The 15,498-nt window shown below is 43.6% G+C and overlaps 1 protein-coding gene across 1 annotated transcript; it reads left to right on the top strand.

Annotated features, from left to right (window-relative positions):
- The first annotated feature begins 1,066 nt into the window (after positions 1–1,066).
- On the top strand, positions 1,067–13,413 carry LOC138779844 (nucleolin-like). Its single transcript, XM_069956649.1, has 19 exons — positions 1,067–1,085; positions 1,182–1,200; positions 1,331–1,372; positions 1,938–1,973; positions 3,150–3,188; positions 4,153–4,203; positions 4,372–4,419; positions 4,699–4,737; positions 5,358–5,399; positions 5,952–5,987; positions 9,302–9,340; positions 10,859–10,909; positions 11,539–11,586; positions 11,771–11,818; positions 11,987–12,034; positions 12,402–12,452; positions 12,708–12,740; positions 13,018–13,065; positions 13,185–13,413. The coding sequence occupies exons 5-18, from the start codon at positions 3,157–3,159 to the stop codon at positions 13,061–13,063; spliced, it is 612 nt and encodes a 203-aa protein (XP_069812750.1). The 5' UTR covers positions 1,067–1,085; positions 1,182–1,200; positions 1,331–1,372; positions 1,938–1,973; positions 3,150–3,156; the 3' UTR covers positions 13,064–13,065; positions 13,185–13,413.
- The last annotated feature ends 2,085 nt before the right edge of the window (positions 13,414–15,498 follow it).

Below are 15,498 nucleotides of genomic sequence, written 5' to 3'. Positions count from 1 at the left end.
CCATTTTGATGGCCGCCATATTGGATCAAGGGCAAATTTTCCAATGGGAAGGTGGTCATGTAGCACATAAAAAAAAACCAAAACAGAATTTTCTCAGAAATGGATTGCCACAATCAGGTTTGCAATATCTCTCTTGTTCAGATATCTTCTTTTGCCGTTTGTAATTGTATTTTTCAATAAAGAAAAACAAACAATTGGCCAAGACAAAGATGGCAAAGGTATAAGTAGAAGTATGAGTGTAAAAAACTAGAAATACCTTGCGTTGAAAAGATACTTCACACCTGTTCACAAACATAAGTGTGCTGGTTCACAAACAGACACCCAGCTAGAAAAGAGTGGGGTCCTCCTAGCCAGAGCTCCGATTCTGCAGATTATTGCTCCTTGTAATAAAGACAATGATCATCGACTGATTGGTTATTTTTGGTCCTGACCTACAAACATTGGCCGCCGACTGCGCATCACTACGTGTAATAACGATGCACGGCCGATGGATGATGACTGTATAAAGAAAATAATAAAGTATATACAGACCTCTGCCCGCTCCCCGATGCTTCTGCCCGCTCCCAGATATTTTCCTGGCTTCTGCGCGTTGTCCGCAGCTGCCAGTGGAACTTCACAGACCGTCTCTGGAGTTCCACCAGCGGCTAAGGACAGCGGGCAGAAGCAATGAAGATACTGGGGAGCAGTATGCAAGAGCAATGTGATCGGCTTAGTAATCCCGCTGTCTGCCCTCTCCATGGAAAAGGTAGAGACAGCCCCAGGACCACATGGAAAAGCCTAGATGTTATCCATATGGTCCTCGGGCTGCCCCCCACCTTCTCCACAGAGCGGACTGACAGCGGGATTACAAATCTGACCATTTTACTTCATAGCCCACTAAATCAGCCCCCCGTCTGTTTTTGGAAGAAGTGACTGTGTGTCTAATCCTGGATGAGCAGTGTAATAGTGCCCCCACCTACACCCTATCCCATCCAAGCACATAGGTCAGATGGGCACAGAAGGAGGTCTCATGCTCAGCAATATACCAATGTCCTCTGCTTACTCTCTCTATTTCCTATTTCAGGCTGGACTGGATGACGGCGAGGGTGAGTTTTGTCTATAATATCTCTATGTATCTATGTATCTCTACAATGTATAAAGCAGTTCTCTAAACTAACGCTTTTCTATTTTTTTTTCTTTAGATGAAGAATCGGATTTCGGGTAAGTAAATCTAAACTGAAGATATAAAACTTGTGTGACCCTATAATTCCTCCCCTATAGACCCCGATCATCACTGATGTCTCTAATGTGTGTTAGGTTTTCACTATCTTCTCTATTCTATCACTAACAGGAGCGACATCGACGACATCGCGGAGGATTCAGACGATTGGGAGTAAGTATCTCATAGTCTCGTCTTAAACAACAAGCCTATAAAAATTACAGGTGTTAGGAGCTTTTTTTTTTTGTTTTTTGAGGGGTAATTCAGCAAAAAAAAATTCTTTTGAATCAACAGGTGCCAGAAAGTGCCAGAGATTTGTAATTTACTTCAATATAAAAAAATCTCCAATACTTATCAGCTGCTATATGTCCTGCATGAAGTGGTGTATTCTTTCCAGTCTGACACAGTTTCTCTATGCTGCCATCTAAGTCTGGGACAGGAACTGCACTGTAGCAAATCCCCATAGAAAACCTTTCCTGCTTTCCAGACTGGAAAGAATACCACTTCCTGCAGGACATTCAGCAGCTGATAAGTAATGGATGACTTGGGATTTTTTAATGGAAGTAAATTACAAATCTCTAAATCTCTGGCACTTTTCTGGCACCAGCTGGTTTGAAAGGAAAAACTTTTTGCTTAACAATCCTTTCTACTACCTTCTTATTGGTGAAGTTCTGCCAGAAAACTGATGTCTCCAACGTGTGTTTGGTTCTCACCATCTTCTCTATTCTATCACCAACAGCAGCGACGACATCGATGAACGTCTGGAGGATTTGGAGTAAGTATCTCCCAGTAACATATAGTATAGTAATATAATCAGTCACAGACATGTTTGCAGGGGATCACGTATTAAAAAACAAAACTTTGAAAAACAGCATTTGGAGCTTTCTACATTTTTGAGTGCCAGAGATTTGTCATTTACTTAAAAATCTCAACTCTTCCAGTACTTATCAGCTGCTGCACGTCCTGCAGGAAGTGGTGTATTCTTTCCAGTCTGACACGGTGCTCTCTGCTACCACCTCTGTCCATGTCATGAACTGTCCAGAGCAGCAGCAAATCCCCATAGAAAACCCCCTTCTACTCTCCAGACTGGAAAGAATACACCACATCATGCAGGACATGCAGCAGCTGATAAGTAATGGAAGACTTAAGATTTTCAAAGTAATGAGTTCAATGGATTCAAAGTAATGGGTACAATAAAGGAAGCGCTTATATGTCTCCTACCTGCCGGATCCACTCCTGGCTTTGGCTCAAAAATTCCAGTGGCAGATTTCCAAAAAAACTGTCTTGTGTGAAACCAACCTCAATCACATGAACTGTAAAGTGAAAAAACAAAAACTTTTTTTTTCTTTACAACGAATGTCATTGCATATCAACAATCAAAAATAAATATACAAAAATATAAATGTCATCCATCCATTTGAAGTGAAGGAGGCGGGATCCGTTTCAAGTCCGCTCAGATCCCGCCTCCTTCACTGAGTGGCTGAGCGGACCTGAGAAGTCACGTCTCGGGAAGCGGCTGGGAATCGGGCACCGGAGCGCTGCGATGCGGAACCCGCTGCTGGAACCGGGGAGGTGAGTGGACGGCTTTTTCCTCGGCCACCTCCTCCCCGGTCCCAGTAAAAAAGTGCCCCCCCACACTGGAGTACCCCTTTAACAAAACACACAGCACACATGTAAAGAATAGACGCCATACCTAGAGCACACACCAAGGTCCCAAAGTGACGGAAACCACCAAGAAGACAAAATCACTGATTGTGGTGACTTTCACATCTCATCCCAAATCCCCAGTGCTAACAGCGCATTTATAGTCCCATCATCTGGTCTAATAAATCTGGGCCAGTGGATTTCCAATGTACATGTTTCTATAAAACCTCCCCCAATATGCAGCACTTGGAGGACAGACTAATATCCCCTTTATAATATGCAATTATTTTTTATTATTATGTAATAGGTGGAAGATGGCCGTGATGGACGCCCCGTGGATTTTCAGGTAATTACACTACATTAAAACAGCAGAAAAAAATCAAATAAATAATTTTTACAATAGCTTTTGCTCCCGCTCGCACAAATCTCTGCCCGTTCCATAGACTCCGTTCTATGGCCAGTCAGATTCCGCCACCTACCCAAAGAATTGACTTGTCACTAGAACGGAGTCTATGGCACGGGTGGAGATGTGGTCCAGCGCGTGTGGCCTAATCCGAGGCGGGTTACTAGTAAGTAATTGAAGAGGAAAGTTTTCTGCTTGAAATTCCTCTATTCAGCTCTGGCAGAATAGGAGCAGAATTCAAACCCCATTGACTTCTATAGGATTCCCCTGGAGGAATCGGCCCAAAAAATTTACATGTCAATTCTTTGTCGGATGGCGGATCCGTGTCAGAAAATTCTGATGGAAAATTCTGCTGTGTGAATAACAGAGCGGAAATCCCATTGAACACAATAGAAAATTGCTCTATTCATTATTTATGGGAAGAATTTCACGCGGAAATTTAGGGTGTGTTCACATTATGGAATCTGCACGGATAACCTGCCATGGATTCCACTGCTCGCATCTCCTCCTGTTCCATTGACTCCATTCTATGGTCGGGGGATTCCGCCATCCGCACAAAGAATTGACATGTCAATTCTTTGGGCAGATGTCGGAATCCGCCCGATTATAGAATGGAGTCTATGGGACAGGTGGAGAGGCACACAGGTGCGAGCAGGGGCGAGCGGCGGAATACACTGGGGATTATCCGTGCAGATTCTGAAGTGTGAACACACCCTAAGAGCGCATCCTGCTTCAAATTCCTGGCCTATTCCTCAAGGGGAAAACTGGCAGTGATGACAAGGGGTTAGTAAATATCCTGATGGATTTCATGTTCTTATTGAGATGTCACAATAAATAACATTTTCTGATAGTTTCAAATGGGACCAAGTACCAATCCTCCTAACCAACCCTATGTTCTCTGTTACAGAGACGACAAGTACCCGCTCTACAGTTGGATCCCGAGCCTGGAGACCATCGTGTAAGTATGAAGAAGCAGCGGAGATATAATCATCCATCTACATGATATGACAATATGAGTCCATTTATATCTGTGTTCCCCACCAAATACTCACATATGTATATTCACATATCTCCAAACACTATGGGGCAGATTTAACACACGAGCTGGTTTCTGATCTATATACAGTGAGACTGACGAAGAGGAGGAAGAGGACGAGGCTGCGGACATCCCCTGGTGAGGGCTCAAACCTTATAGTATTTTGAATACATGCTTATTCTTTAACCATCCTGTATAGAGAGAGGAGCGTGGGGAGGACAGGATAGGGGGCGCTCTAGTTACACATAGAATCCTATTTTCTATTTATTTTTACTGCATCTTCCCCTATAGACTCCGATCATCCTGAGGATGTCTCTAAATATCATTATTGTCTCTTATTAATGACGTTCTGCCAGAAAACTGATGTCTCTAATGTGTGTCTGGTTTTCACTATCTTCTCTATTCTATCACTTACAGGAGCGAGGACGACACCGAGGAGGACACAGAGGATTGGGAGTAAGTATCTCATAGTCTCGTCTTAAACAACAAGCCTATGGAAATTACAGTGTTAGGAGTTTTTTTTAAAGGGGTAATTCAGCAAAAAAAATTATTTCAGATTAGCTGTAGCCAGAAAGTGCCAAAGATTTGTAATTCACATATATTAAAAAAAATTCCAGTACTTCTCAGCAGCTGTAGGTTCTGCAGGAAATGGTGTATTCTTTCCAGTCTGTTGCTCTCTGACATCTAAGTCTGGGACAGGAACTGCCCAGAGCAGTAGCAAATCCCCATAGAAAACCTCTCCTGCTTTCCACAATAGAAAGAATACCACTTCCTGCAGGACATACAGCAGCTGAGAAGTAATGGGGACTTGAGATTCTTTAATGGAAGTAAATTACAAATCTCTGGCACTTTCTGGCACCAGCTGTTTTGAAAGAAAAACTTTTTTGCTGAACTATCCCTTTAATTTTACATTAGTTGTATTTTTTCTAGCAAAATTTGTAGCATTTGGTTAAATGTAAAACTAAAAATGTAAAACTTGTGTGACCCTATAATTCCTCCCCTATAGACCCCGATCATCACTGATGTCTCTAATGTGTGTTAGGTTTTCACTATCTTCTCTATTCTATCACTAACAGGAGCGACATCGACGACATCGCGGAGGATTCGGACGACTGGGAGTAAGTATCTCATAGCCTCGTCTTAAAAAACAAGCCTATGAAAATTAGTGTAAGGAGATTTTTTATTTTTTAAAGGGGTAATTCAGCCAAAAAATTCTTTCAAATCAACTGTTGCCAGAAAGTGCCAGAGATTTGTAATTTACTTTGTAATTTACTTCTATTAAAAAAAAAAATCTCCAATACTTATCAGCTGCTGTATGTCCTGCCGGAAGTGGTGTATTCTTTACAGTCTGACACAGTTGCTCCCTGCTCCCACCTCTGTCTGGGACAGGAACTGCCCAGAGCAGTAGCAGATCCCCATAGAAAACCTTTCCTGCTGTTCAGACTGGAAAGAATACCACTTCCTGCAGGACATGCAGCAGCTGAGAAGTAATGGAGGACTTGGGATTTTTTAATGGAAGTAAATTACAAATCTCTGGCACTTTTCTGGCACCAGCTGATTTGAAAGAAAAAAAAAATGTTTGCTGAACTATCCTTTTCTTATTGGCCAGAAAACTGATGTCTCTAATGTGTGTTTGGTTCTCACTATCTTCCCTATTCTATCACCAACAGCAGCGACGACATCGATGAACGTCTGGAGCATTTGGAGTAAGTATCTCACAGTAACATATAGTATAGTAATATAATCAGTCACACAGACAAGTTTGCAGGGGGATCTGGTATTAAAAAACAAACCTATGAAAACAGCATTTGGAGCTTTCTTTTTTAAAAGGGGCGATTCAGCAAAAAAAAAAAAAAAAAGGAATCTTTCAAATCAACAGGTGCTACAGAGTGCCAGAGATTTGTAATTTACTTAAAAATCTCAACTCTTCCGGTACTTATCAGCTGCTGTATGTCCTGCAGGAAGTGGTGTATTCTTTCCAGTCTGACACAGTGCCCTCTGCTGCCACCTCTGTCCATGTCATGAACTGTCCAGAGCAGCAGGAAATCCCCATACAAAACCTCTCCTGCTCTCCAGACTAGTAAGCAAACACCACATCATGCAGGACATACAGCAGCTGATAAGTAATGGCAGAGTTGAGATTTTTTCATAGATTACAAACCTCTGGCATTTTCAGTCACCAGTTGATTTGAATTTTTTTCTCTTTTTTTCATGTTACATTACTTGTATTGTTTTCTAGCAAACCTTGCAGCATTTTGTTTAAATAAAGTGTTTTTCTTGTGTCTGATTTTTGTGGTGTTTTCCCCCATAGCAGATCATGTGATTCATTGGTTTCCCTTTGAGGCTGCATTTACACATGCCAGTTCTTTGTAAAGCTGCCATTGCAGTTTTTGAGCCAAAACCAGAAGTGGATTCAAAGTAATGGGTACAATAAAGGAAGCGCTTATATGTCTCCTACCTGCCGGATCCACTCCTGGCTTTGGCTCAATAATTACAGCGGCAGATTTAAAAATAAACTGTCTTGTGTGAAACCAACCTCAATCACATGAACTGTAAAGTGAAAAACAAAAAACGTAACAAAACACACAACACATATGTAAAGAAAAGACGCCATACCTAGAGCACACACCAAGGTCCCAAAGTGACGGAAAACACCAAGTAGACAAAAGCATTGATGGCGGTGACTTTCACATCTCATCCGGCTCCAGCATTTTTCTGCTAATAAGGAAAGGGAGGTTTTTGATAAGAATTCCAATAAATATAAAGCAGAGATAGTTGAATTGAATTATTCTATAGTTACCCACTCTTGACACTTCCTTAATACTTCTCAACACTTTCTCCCACCTATCTTCATCTATCCTCCCGATTACTCCCTCCCATTTATCCTTACTTTTAGTCCCTATATGTTGTTCCATTATAAGGTGCGAGTATATTGTTGTGATCTCTTTCTTTTTAATTGATCCACTCCTTAATTTTGTAACTAATGGGCTGGGGCTACATCCTTGCAACTTACTATTATTCTGACTTGCAACTAACGCTTTTCTGCATCTAACATAAGAGAACCAGTGTCTTTCCTCTATCTTGTATTCTGCTTTTAGACTGTCCCAACTCTTTATGATGTTTCCGTCCATTATATCTCTGTTCTCACCCCCACCCCATCCAATACTTTTACTACTCCCAATTTCCTAACTTCTCCTAACTCATCATATAACCATAATGGGGCAAATTCCATTACTCCCTGATTATTTAGAGATTTTTTTTACCCACTCCCACGTTCTAACTAAGGGCCCTATTCCACCGGCCGATTATCGTTTGCATAATCGTTAACGATTAACGATCTCAAACGACCGCTATTGCGAAAGACCTGAAAACGTTCACTCATTTCCATGGAACGATAACCGTTACTTATGTCTTATTCAATGCGAACGATTTGCGAACGTTTTGCAAACGAGCAATGATAAAAATAGGTCCAGGTCTTATAAAGTGATCAACGATTTCTCGTTCAGTCGTTAATCGTTAACTGCATTTCAACCAAACGATTATTGTTTAGATTCGAACGATTTAAAGATAATCTAAACGATAATCGTCCGGTGGAATAGGGCCCTAAGGTCTTTACCATTACCAAATTACTCCAAGCTTTCTTCCCCAGAACTCCTGTCTCCATATCTGCATATCTCTACATGTAATAGTGATGTGCGGCTGATGGCTGATGACTGTGTAAAGAAAATAATAAAGTATATACATACCTGCCACACTCTCCGGTGCTTCTGCCTGCTCCTCGGTATCATCCCGGCAGCAGCAGCCAGGAAGATACTGGGACTGGTTAGAAGCATTGCGGAGCGTGGCAGGTATGTATATACTTTATTATTTTACACTAAAGACAAGGGCTACACGGACATCGCTAACAACAAATATATATATACAGTCCATGCTGCACGATTATTGAGCTGTGTAATAGGCTCAGTAAATGAGCGTCGATCTAGCAGATTGGTGCTCATTTACATTGTCAATCAGGCCGTGTAACATGGCGATTTGTCTGAACTAAGGGTGCGTTTACACAGAAAGATTTATCTGACAGATTTTGGAAGCCAAGGCCAGGAATGGATTTGAAAAGGGGATAGATCCCAGTCTTTCCTTTATGACCTGATCCCTGTTTATAGTCTGTTCCTGGTTTTGGCTTCAAAGATCTGTCAGATAAATTTGTCTGTGTAAACGCACCATAATGCTGCGTTTACACGTAACGATTATCTCGCGAATTTGCGCGATAACAGTCAAATTCAACCCAGCCACGCATCCTACAGCCCCCTGCGCCGGCTCGATCGCCACCCCCGCCACGAGCATACCTTACCTGCTCGGCGTAGCGGGTGTTCAAAATTCCTGCCTCCCCTCTTCAGTGCATTGATTGGCTAAAGAGGGGAGCCGGGAATTTCAGGCTGCGGAGGAGCGGGGGCCGGGCTGCGGGCAGAGGCCGGGCTGTGGGCGGGCCGGGCTGTGGGCGGGCCGGGCTGCAGACGGGAGGGCTGCAGGTGGGCCTTTGGCCGGCTAAAGCGATCTTAAAACGATCACAAAACGGATTTTCGTACGATATATCGTACCGTCTAAATGCTGATTGGAGCTAGGGAAGCAGTGGCACCTTACAGGTTAAGCCACACCTTTAAGACACCTACAGGTACACAGGAGGGATCTGATGCCTAGCAACATCCCCTTGGGTATTTTAAAAAATGTCCTTTCATTTAATATAAAAAAGTAAGAAGACTTTTTTTAAGGTGAACTCACATATTGTACTTTATACAGAGTTTTTTTGCATAGATTTTGTGCAAAATTGTCACAAAAATATTCCAACCCAAATCCCCAGTGCTAACAGCGCATTTATAGTCAGATCATCTGGTCTAATAAATCTGGGCCAGTGGATTTCCAATGTACATGTTTCTATAAAACCTCCCCCAACATGCAGCACTTGGAGGACAGACTAATATCCCCTTTATAATATGCAATTATTATTTTTATTATTATGTAATAGGTGGAAGATGGCCGTGATGGACGCCCCATGGATATTCAGGTAATTACACTACACGAAAACAGCAAAAAAATCTAATAAATCATTTTTACAATAGTTTTCGCCCCCGCTCGCACACATTTCTGCCCTTGCCATAGACTCCATTTTATGGTCGGACGGATTCCGCCGTCCACCCAAAGAATTGACTTGTTAATTCTTCGGGTGGATGGCGGAATCTGACCGGCCATAGAACAGAGTCTATGGCATGGGTGGAGATGTGTTCCAGCGTGAGTGGCCTAATCCGAGACGGGTTACCAGTGAGGAATTGAAGAGGAAAGTTTTCTGCTTGAAATTCATCTATTCAGCTCTGGCAGAATAGGAGCAGAATTCAAGCGGAATTCAAACCCCATTGACTTCTATAGGATTCTCCTGCTGGTATCGGCCCAAGAAATTGACAAGTCAATTCTTTGTCGGAAGGCGGATCCGCGGCAGAAAATTCTGCTGTGTGAACAACAGAGCAGAAATACCATTGAACACAATGGAATTGCTCTATTCAAATTTTATGGGAAGAATTTCAAGCGGAAATTTAGGGTGTGCTCACATTATGGAATCCGCACGGATAACCTGCCATGGATTCCATTGCCCGCATCTCCTCCTGTTCCATTGACTCCATTCTATGGTCGGGGGGATTCCGCCATCCGCCCAAAGTATTGGCATGTCAATTTTTTGGGCAGATGTCGGAATCCGCCCGACCATAGAATGGGACAGGTGGAGAGGCAAACGTGTGCGAGCAGGGGCGAGCGGCGGAATCCACTGGAGTTTATCCGTGCAGATTCTGAAGAGTGAACACACCCTAAGAGCGGATCCCGCTTTAAATTCCTCGCCTATTCCTCAATGTGCACATCCCCTTAAAGTGACACTGTCACCCCCTTTGTGCATTTTGACATCTCTACACAGGTGTAAAGGGTAAATTTAGCGTTTTTCATACCTTATTTCATATCATACGTCATGGTGCTTGTTCAAGTAAAAAGTGTCCTTTTATCAACTGCAGATAGTATTAAGTGGGCGTGGCCTTGCAGCATTAGCGCCACTTAGCCCCGCCCACAACAACACTGTTGGCCCCACCTCCTTGACGCCTATTGGTTGGCCGACGTACGTAAAGGGGGTGGGGTCTAGACCTTTCGGCCAGCCTGTTCCAATAGCCAACGAGGGGGCGGGGCCAACTGTGGCATTATGGGCGGGACTAAGTGGCGCTTATGCCACAAGGCCACGCCCTCTTAACACAATCTGCAGTTGATAAAAGGACACTTTTTACTTGAACAAGCACCATGACGTATGATATAAAATAAGGTATGAAAACCGCTAAATTTACCCTTTACACCTGTGTAGAGATGTCAGAATGCACAAAGGGGGTGACAGTGTCACTTTAAGGGGAAAACTGGCAGTGATGACAAGGGGTTAATAAATATCCTGATGGATTTCATGTTCTTATTGAGATATCACAATAAATAACATTTTCTGAAAGTTTCAAATGGGACCAAGTACCAATCCTCCTAACCAACCCTATGTTCTCTGTTACAGAGACGACAAGTACCCGCTTCACGGTTGGATCCCGAGCCTGGAGACCATCGTGTAAGTATGAAGAAGCAGCAGAGATATAATCATCCATCTACATGATATGACAATATGAGTCCATTTATATCTGTGTTCCCCACCAAATACTCACATATGTATATTCACATATCCCCAAACACTATGGGGCAGATTTATATATGTGCAGCCCTGAGCACATTGAGAAAGGGGCACAAAAAGCTGTGGCCTCCATCTGCTACTAATTTATCCTGGTTTATGCCGAAAAACAGGGAAAAATCAGGGCAGAAACCTATACCTGCTGCGGAGCACTTGTAGATTTCTGCACCTGCTGCGGAGCACTTGTAGATTTCTATACCTGCTGCGGAGCACTTGTAGATTTCTGCACCTGCTGCGGAGCACTTGTAGATTTCTGCACCTGCTGCGGAGCACTTGTAGATTTCTGCACCTGCTGCGGAGCACTTGTAGATTTCTGCACCTGCTGCGGAGCACTTGTAGATTTCTGCACCTGCTGCGGAGCACTTGTAGATTTCTGCACCTGCTGCGGAGCACTTGTAGATCTCTGCAGCTGCCTTGTGGTAGGTACAGGTCTTGCTGGATTTACTCCAGTCTTAATAAATGTCTATATATATATATTTATACACACAAGCTGGTTTATGTTCTATATACAGTGAGACTGACGAAGAGGAGGAGGCGGACGAGGCTGCAGACTTTTCCAGGTGAGGGCTCAAAGCTTATTGCATTGTGAATACATGTTTATTTATTTTACCATCCTGTATAGAGAGAGGAGCGTCAGGAAGACATGATGTGTATATGTGTGTGTGTGTGTGTGTGTATATATATATATATATATATATATATATATATATATATATATATATACAAGCTGGTGTATGTTCACAGTGAAATCGACGACGACGAGGAAGATGGCGCGGCTGCGGACATCCCCAGGTGAGGGCTCAAAGCTTATAGTATTGTGAATACAAGTTTTTTTTTTTTTTTACTATATTGTATAGAGAGAGGAGCGACAGGAAGACAGAATGTGTGTGTGTGTATATATATATATATATATATATATATATATATATATATGCAAGATGGTGTATGTTCTCTACACAGTGAAATCGACGTCGACGAGGAAGAGGACGTGGCTGACGACATCCCCAGGTGAGGGCTCAAAGCTTATAGTATTGTGAATACACGTTTATTTTTTTCCCATCCTGTATAGAGAGAAGAGCAGTGGGAGGGCAGGATAGGGGGCGCTCTAGTTAGACAAAGAATCATATTTTTCTATTTATTTTAACAGCATTTATTCACATTACAAACTGCTGACACTGGGACTTAGTTGTTAAGGTCCCCATACACTTTATACTTTAGCTGGCTGTACCTGCAATATACAGTACTATATGGTCATTGTATAGAGCAGTGTTCAGCTCACTACATTACTATTGCAATCACCTTCTTTACAATAAAATATTTCATGTGTAATATAACAATATATTTATATATGAGATGGTTTACGTTCTATACACAGAGAAGAAGAGGAGGACGAGGAGGACGAAGGGACGGCCATGGAGATCCCCAGGTAATGAATCAAAACCTATAACATTGTGAAGCAAGGAATTGTTATTTATCATGCTGTATATAGAGAGAGGACGGGGGCGCTCTATTTGGAGGTGGGATCTAATTTCTATTGTGGGTAATGGTGAATAGTTTATTACTGCAGGTGTGAATAGAGCTGGTAAAAGAGCATTGTTTCTATATAATCTGCTCAGAAATTCTGGTTTCCTTACACTAACCATTGATTTCCCTCCATTTCTTGGTCGTTTCTCCTCGGCAGAAGCAGCAGCAGGAGGAGATCCATCTTATCCAGGTAAATATATGGGATGATACATTTACATGATAACACACCTCTATTGCTGCACTGTATATCCTCATGTCATCACTATATATTATATTATCAGTCACATATAATAACCACGAAAGGCCTCATGTACATAATACAGACATACAAGTGACATGGTGCCGCCTGTATCTCACCCACTAGGATAGCACTGAGTCCCCTCTCTCCAGTGTAATGTCTATTCCCCATCACTGCTGACGGGTCTGATCTCAGGAAAGTCATGCTGGTTTTTCTCCTTCCCTTATAGACTGCGGGCGCTGTTTTGCTGCTGCTGCGCCACCAAGGAGGAGTAAAGGTGAGTACCCAAAATCCCCTCACACCTCAGATCACTTTTATTCTGACTGTATATTCATATGGAGCCTATATATGTAACCTGTCATTATTAACACATTGCTTGTTATATATCCTATCTAGGTAACACAGCGCCGCCAGAGTGAGGAGAAGACACCCGACCATCTGGAGCTGTCTGGAGGAGGAGGCGTCCAGAACATCAAGTGGTAAATGGGACGCCCATAACATCCGGAGGATACATTTACCACACATGGGGGAGGAGGAGCCCCCTTTTACCATCAGAGATAGGAGGAGTAGACACTCACAACACCTAGAGGGGTCTGGAGGAGGTGCCCTTAAAGGGGTTATCTAGGTAACTAAAAAGGCATTTCCTTCCTCGCCGGTGTCTCATTTCTGGTTTGGTCTCCTCTGACACCATCATCTTCTCACCTGGCAAAACGGAGGCGGCCTGAGACAGTGGGGCAGGTACTTTGTTGTGATTGTCGCATGCGGGTGAAACCAGTGGCGGCGAGTTTCACCCACATGTGGTGATCACACCATAGTACCTGATCTACTGTCTCAGACCTTTGCCAGGTCAGAAGATGTTGGAATGAGATGAGTCCGACCTGGAAGTGAGATGCTGGTAATGGTGGAAATATCTTTTCAGCTCCCCAGATAACCCCTTTTAACATCTAGAGGCAAATTAGGGGCCCGTAACATCCGGAGGATTTATTTGCCTCACAAGGGGGAAGGAGGAGCCCCCTTTTACCACCAAAAATAGGAGGACTAGACTCTAAGAACACCTAGAGGGTCTGGAGGAGGCGCCCTTACAGGGGTTATCAAGGCAACTAAAAAGGCATTTCCTTCCTCGCCGGCGTCTCACTTCTGGTTTGGTCTACTCTCGCACCATCATCTTCTTATCTGGCAAAACGGAGGCGGCCTGAGACAGTGGGGCAGGTACTTTGTTGTGATTGGTGCATGCAGGTGAAACCAGTGGCGGCCAATGTACAAACAATGTTGCCGATGTCATCACAACATTGCGCGTACATTGACCACTGCTGGTGGTGAGTTTCACCCACATGTGGTGATCACACCATAGTACCTGATCTACTGTCTCAGACCTTTGCCAGGTCAGAAGATGTTGGGATGAGATGAGTCCGAACTGGAAGTGAGATGCTGGTAATGGTGGAAATATCTTTTCAGCTCCCCAGATAACCCCTTTTAACATCAAGTGGTAAATGGGGCGCCCATAACATCCGGAGGATATATTTACCACACATGGGGGAGGAGGAGCCCCCTTTTACCATCAGAGATAGGAGGAGTAGACACTCACAACACCTAGAGGGGTCTGGAGGAGGTGCCCTTAAAGGGGTTATCTAAGTAACTAAAAAGGCATTTCCTTCCTCGCCGGCGTCTCACTTCTGGTTTGGTCTCCTCTCACACCATCATCTTCTTACCTAGCAAAACGGAGGCGGCCTGAGACAGTGGGGCAGGTACTTTGTTGCGATTGTTGCATATGGGTGAAACCAGTGGCGGCCAATGTACAAACAATGTTGCCAATGTCATCACAACATTGCGCGTACATTGACCACTGCTGGAGGTGAGTTTCACCCACATTTGGCGATCACACCATAGTACCTGATCTACTGTCTCAGACCTTTGCCAGGTCAGAAGATGTTGGAATGAGATGAGTCCGAACTGGAAGTGAGATGCTGGTAATGGTGGAAATATCTTTTCAGCTCCCCAGATAACCCCTTTTAAAATCTAGAGGCAAATTAGGGGCCCGTAACATCAGGTGGGTTTATTTGCCTCACATGGGGGAAGGAGGAGCCCCCTTTACCATCAAAAATAGGAGGACTAGACTCTAAGAACACCTAGAGGGGTCTGGAGGAGGCGCCCTTAGATAAGTTAGCTAGGGAGCTAGAAGGCATTATCTTTCCTTTTGTCTCTCCTCCGGTTTGGTGTCTTCTCATTCTACACTATCTGACTTGGCTTAAAGGCGGCGGGCTGAGACAGTGGGGCAGGTACTGGGCTGCGATTGTCACATGTGGGTGAAACCAGTGGTAGCCAATGTACACATGATATTCCATCATTATGCATATATTGGCCACTACCGACTGGTTTTACCCACATGTGGTTATCACACCATAGTACCTGATCTCCTACCTCAGCCGCCACCTATACCAGGTCAGAAGTTGTCGGGATGAGATGTCACCAAACTGGAAGTGAGATGCCGGTGAGAGAGGAAAGGAAATGCCTGTTCAGCTCCCCAGATAACCACTGTAACACCTAGAGGCAAATGAGGCGCCATTAACATCATTGGGGTTCATTTGCCTCAAATGGGGAAAAGGAGGAGGCCCCCTATAACATCAGAAAAAGGGGGAGAAGACTCCTTTAAACATCTGTAGGAGTCGGGAGGAGGTGTCTGTAGCATCCGTAGGCAAATTAACATCCATCA

This window comes from Dendropsophus ebraccatus, unplaced genomic scaffold (genome assembly GCF_027789765.1).
Source record: "Dendropsophus ebraccatus isolate aDenEbr1 unplaced genomic scaffold, aDenEbr1.pat pat_scaffold_786_ctg1, whole genome shotgun sequence".
In the NCBI taxonomy this organism is placed as follows: domain Eukaryota; kingdom Metazoa; phylum Chordata; class Amphibia; order Anura; family Hylidae; genus Dendropsophus; species Dendropsophus ebraccatus.
This window is presented reverse-complemented; position numbering and strand designations above follow the sequence as displayed.

What these genes read in the sequence shown, in the direction of transcription:
- LOC138779844 (XM_069956649.1), top strand. Translation starts at nt 3,157, where the DNA reads ATGGCCGTGATGGACGCCCCGTGGATTTTCAG. An exon ending in GAACGTCTGGAGCATTTGGA is followed by an intron (nt 5,988 to 9,301) that starts GTAAGTATCTCA and finishes ATTATGTAATAG; the next exon opens with GTGGAAGATGGCCGTGATGG. An exon ending in ACGGCCATGGAGATCCCCAG is followed by an intron (nt 12,453 to 12,707) that starts GTAATGAATCAA and finishes TCTCCTCGGCAG; the next exon opens with AAGCAGCAGCAGGAGGAGAT.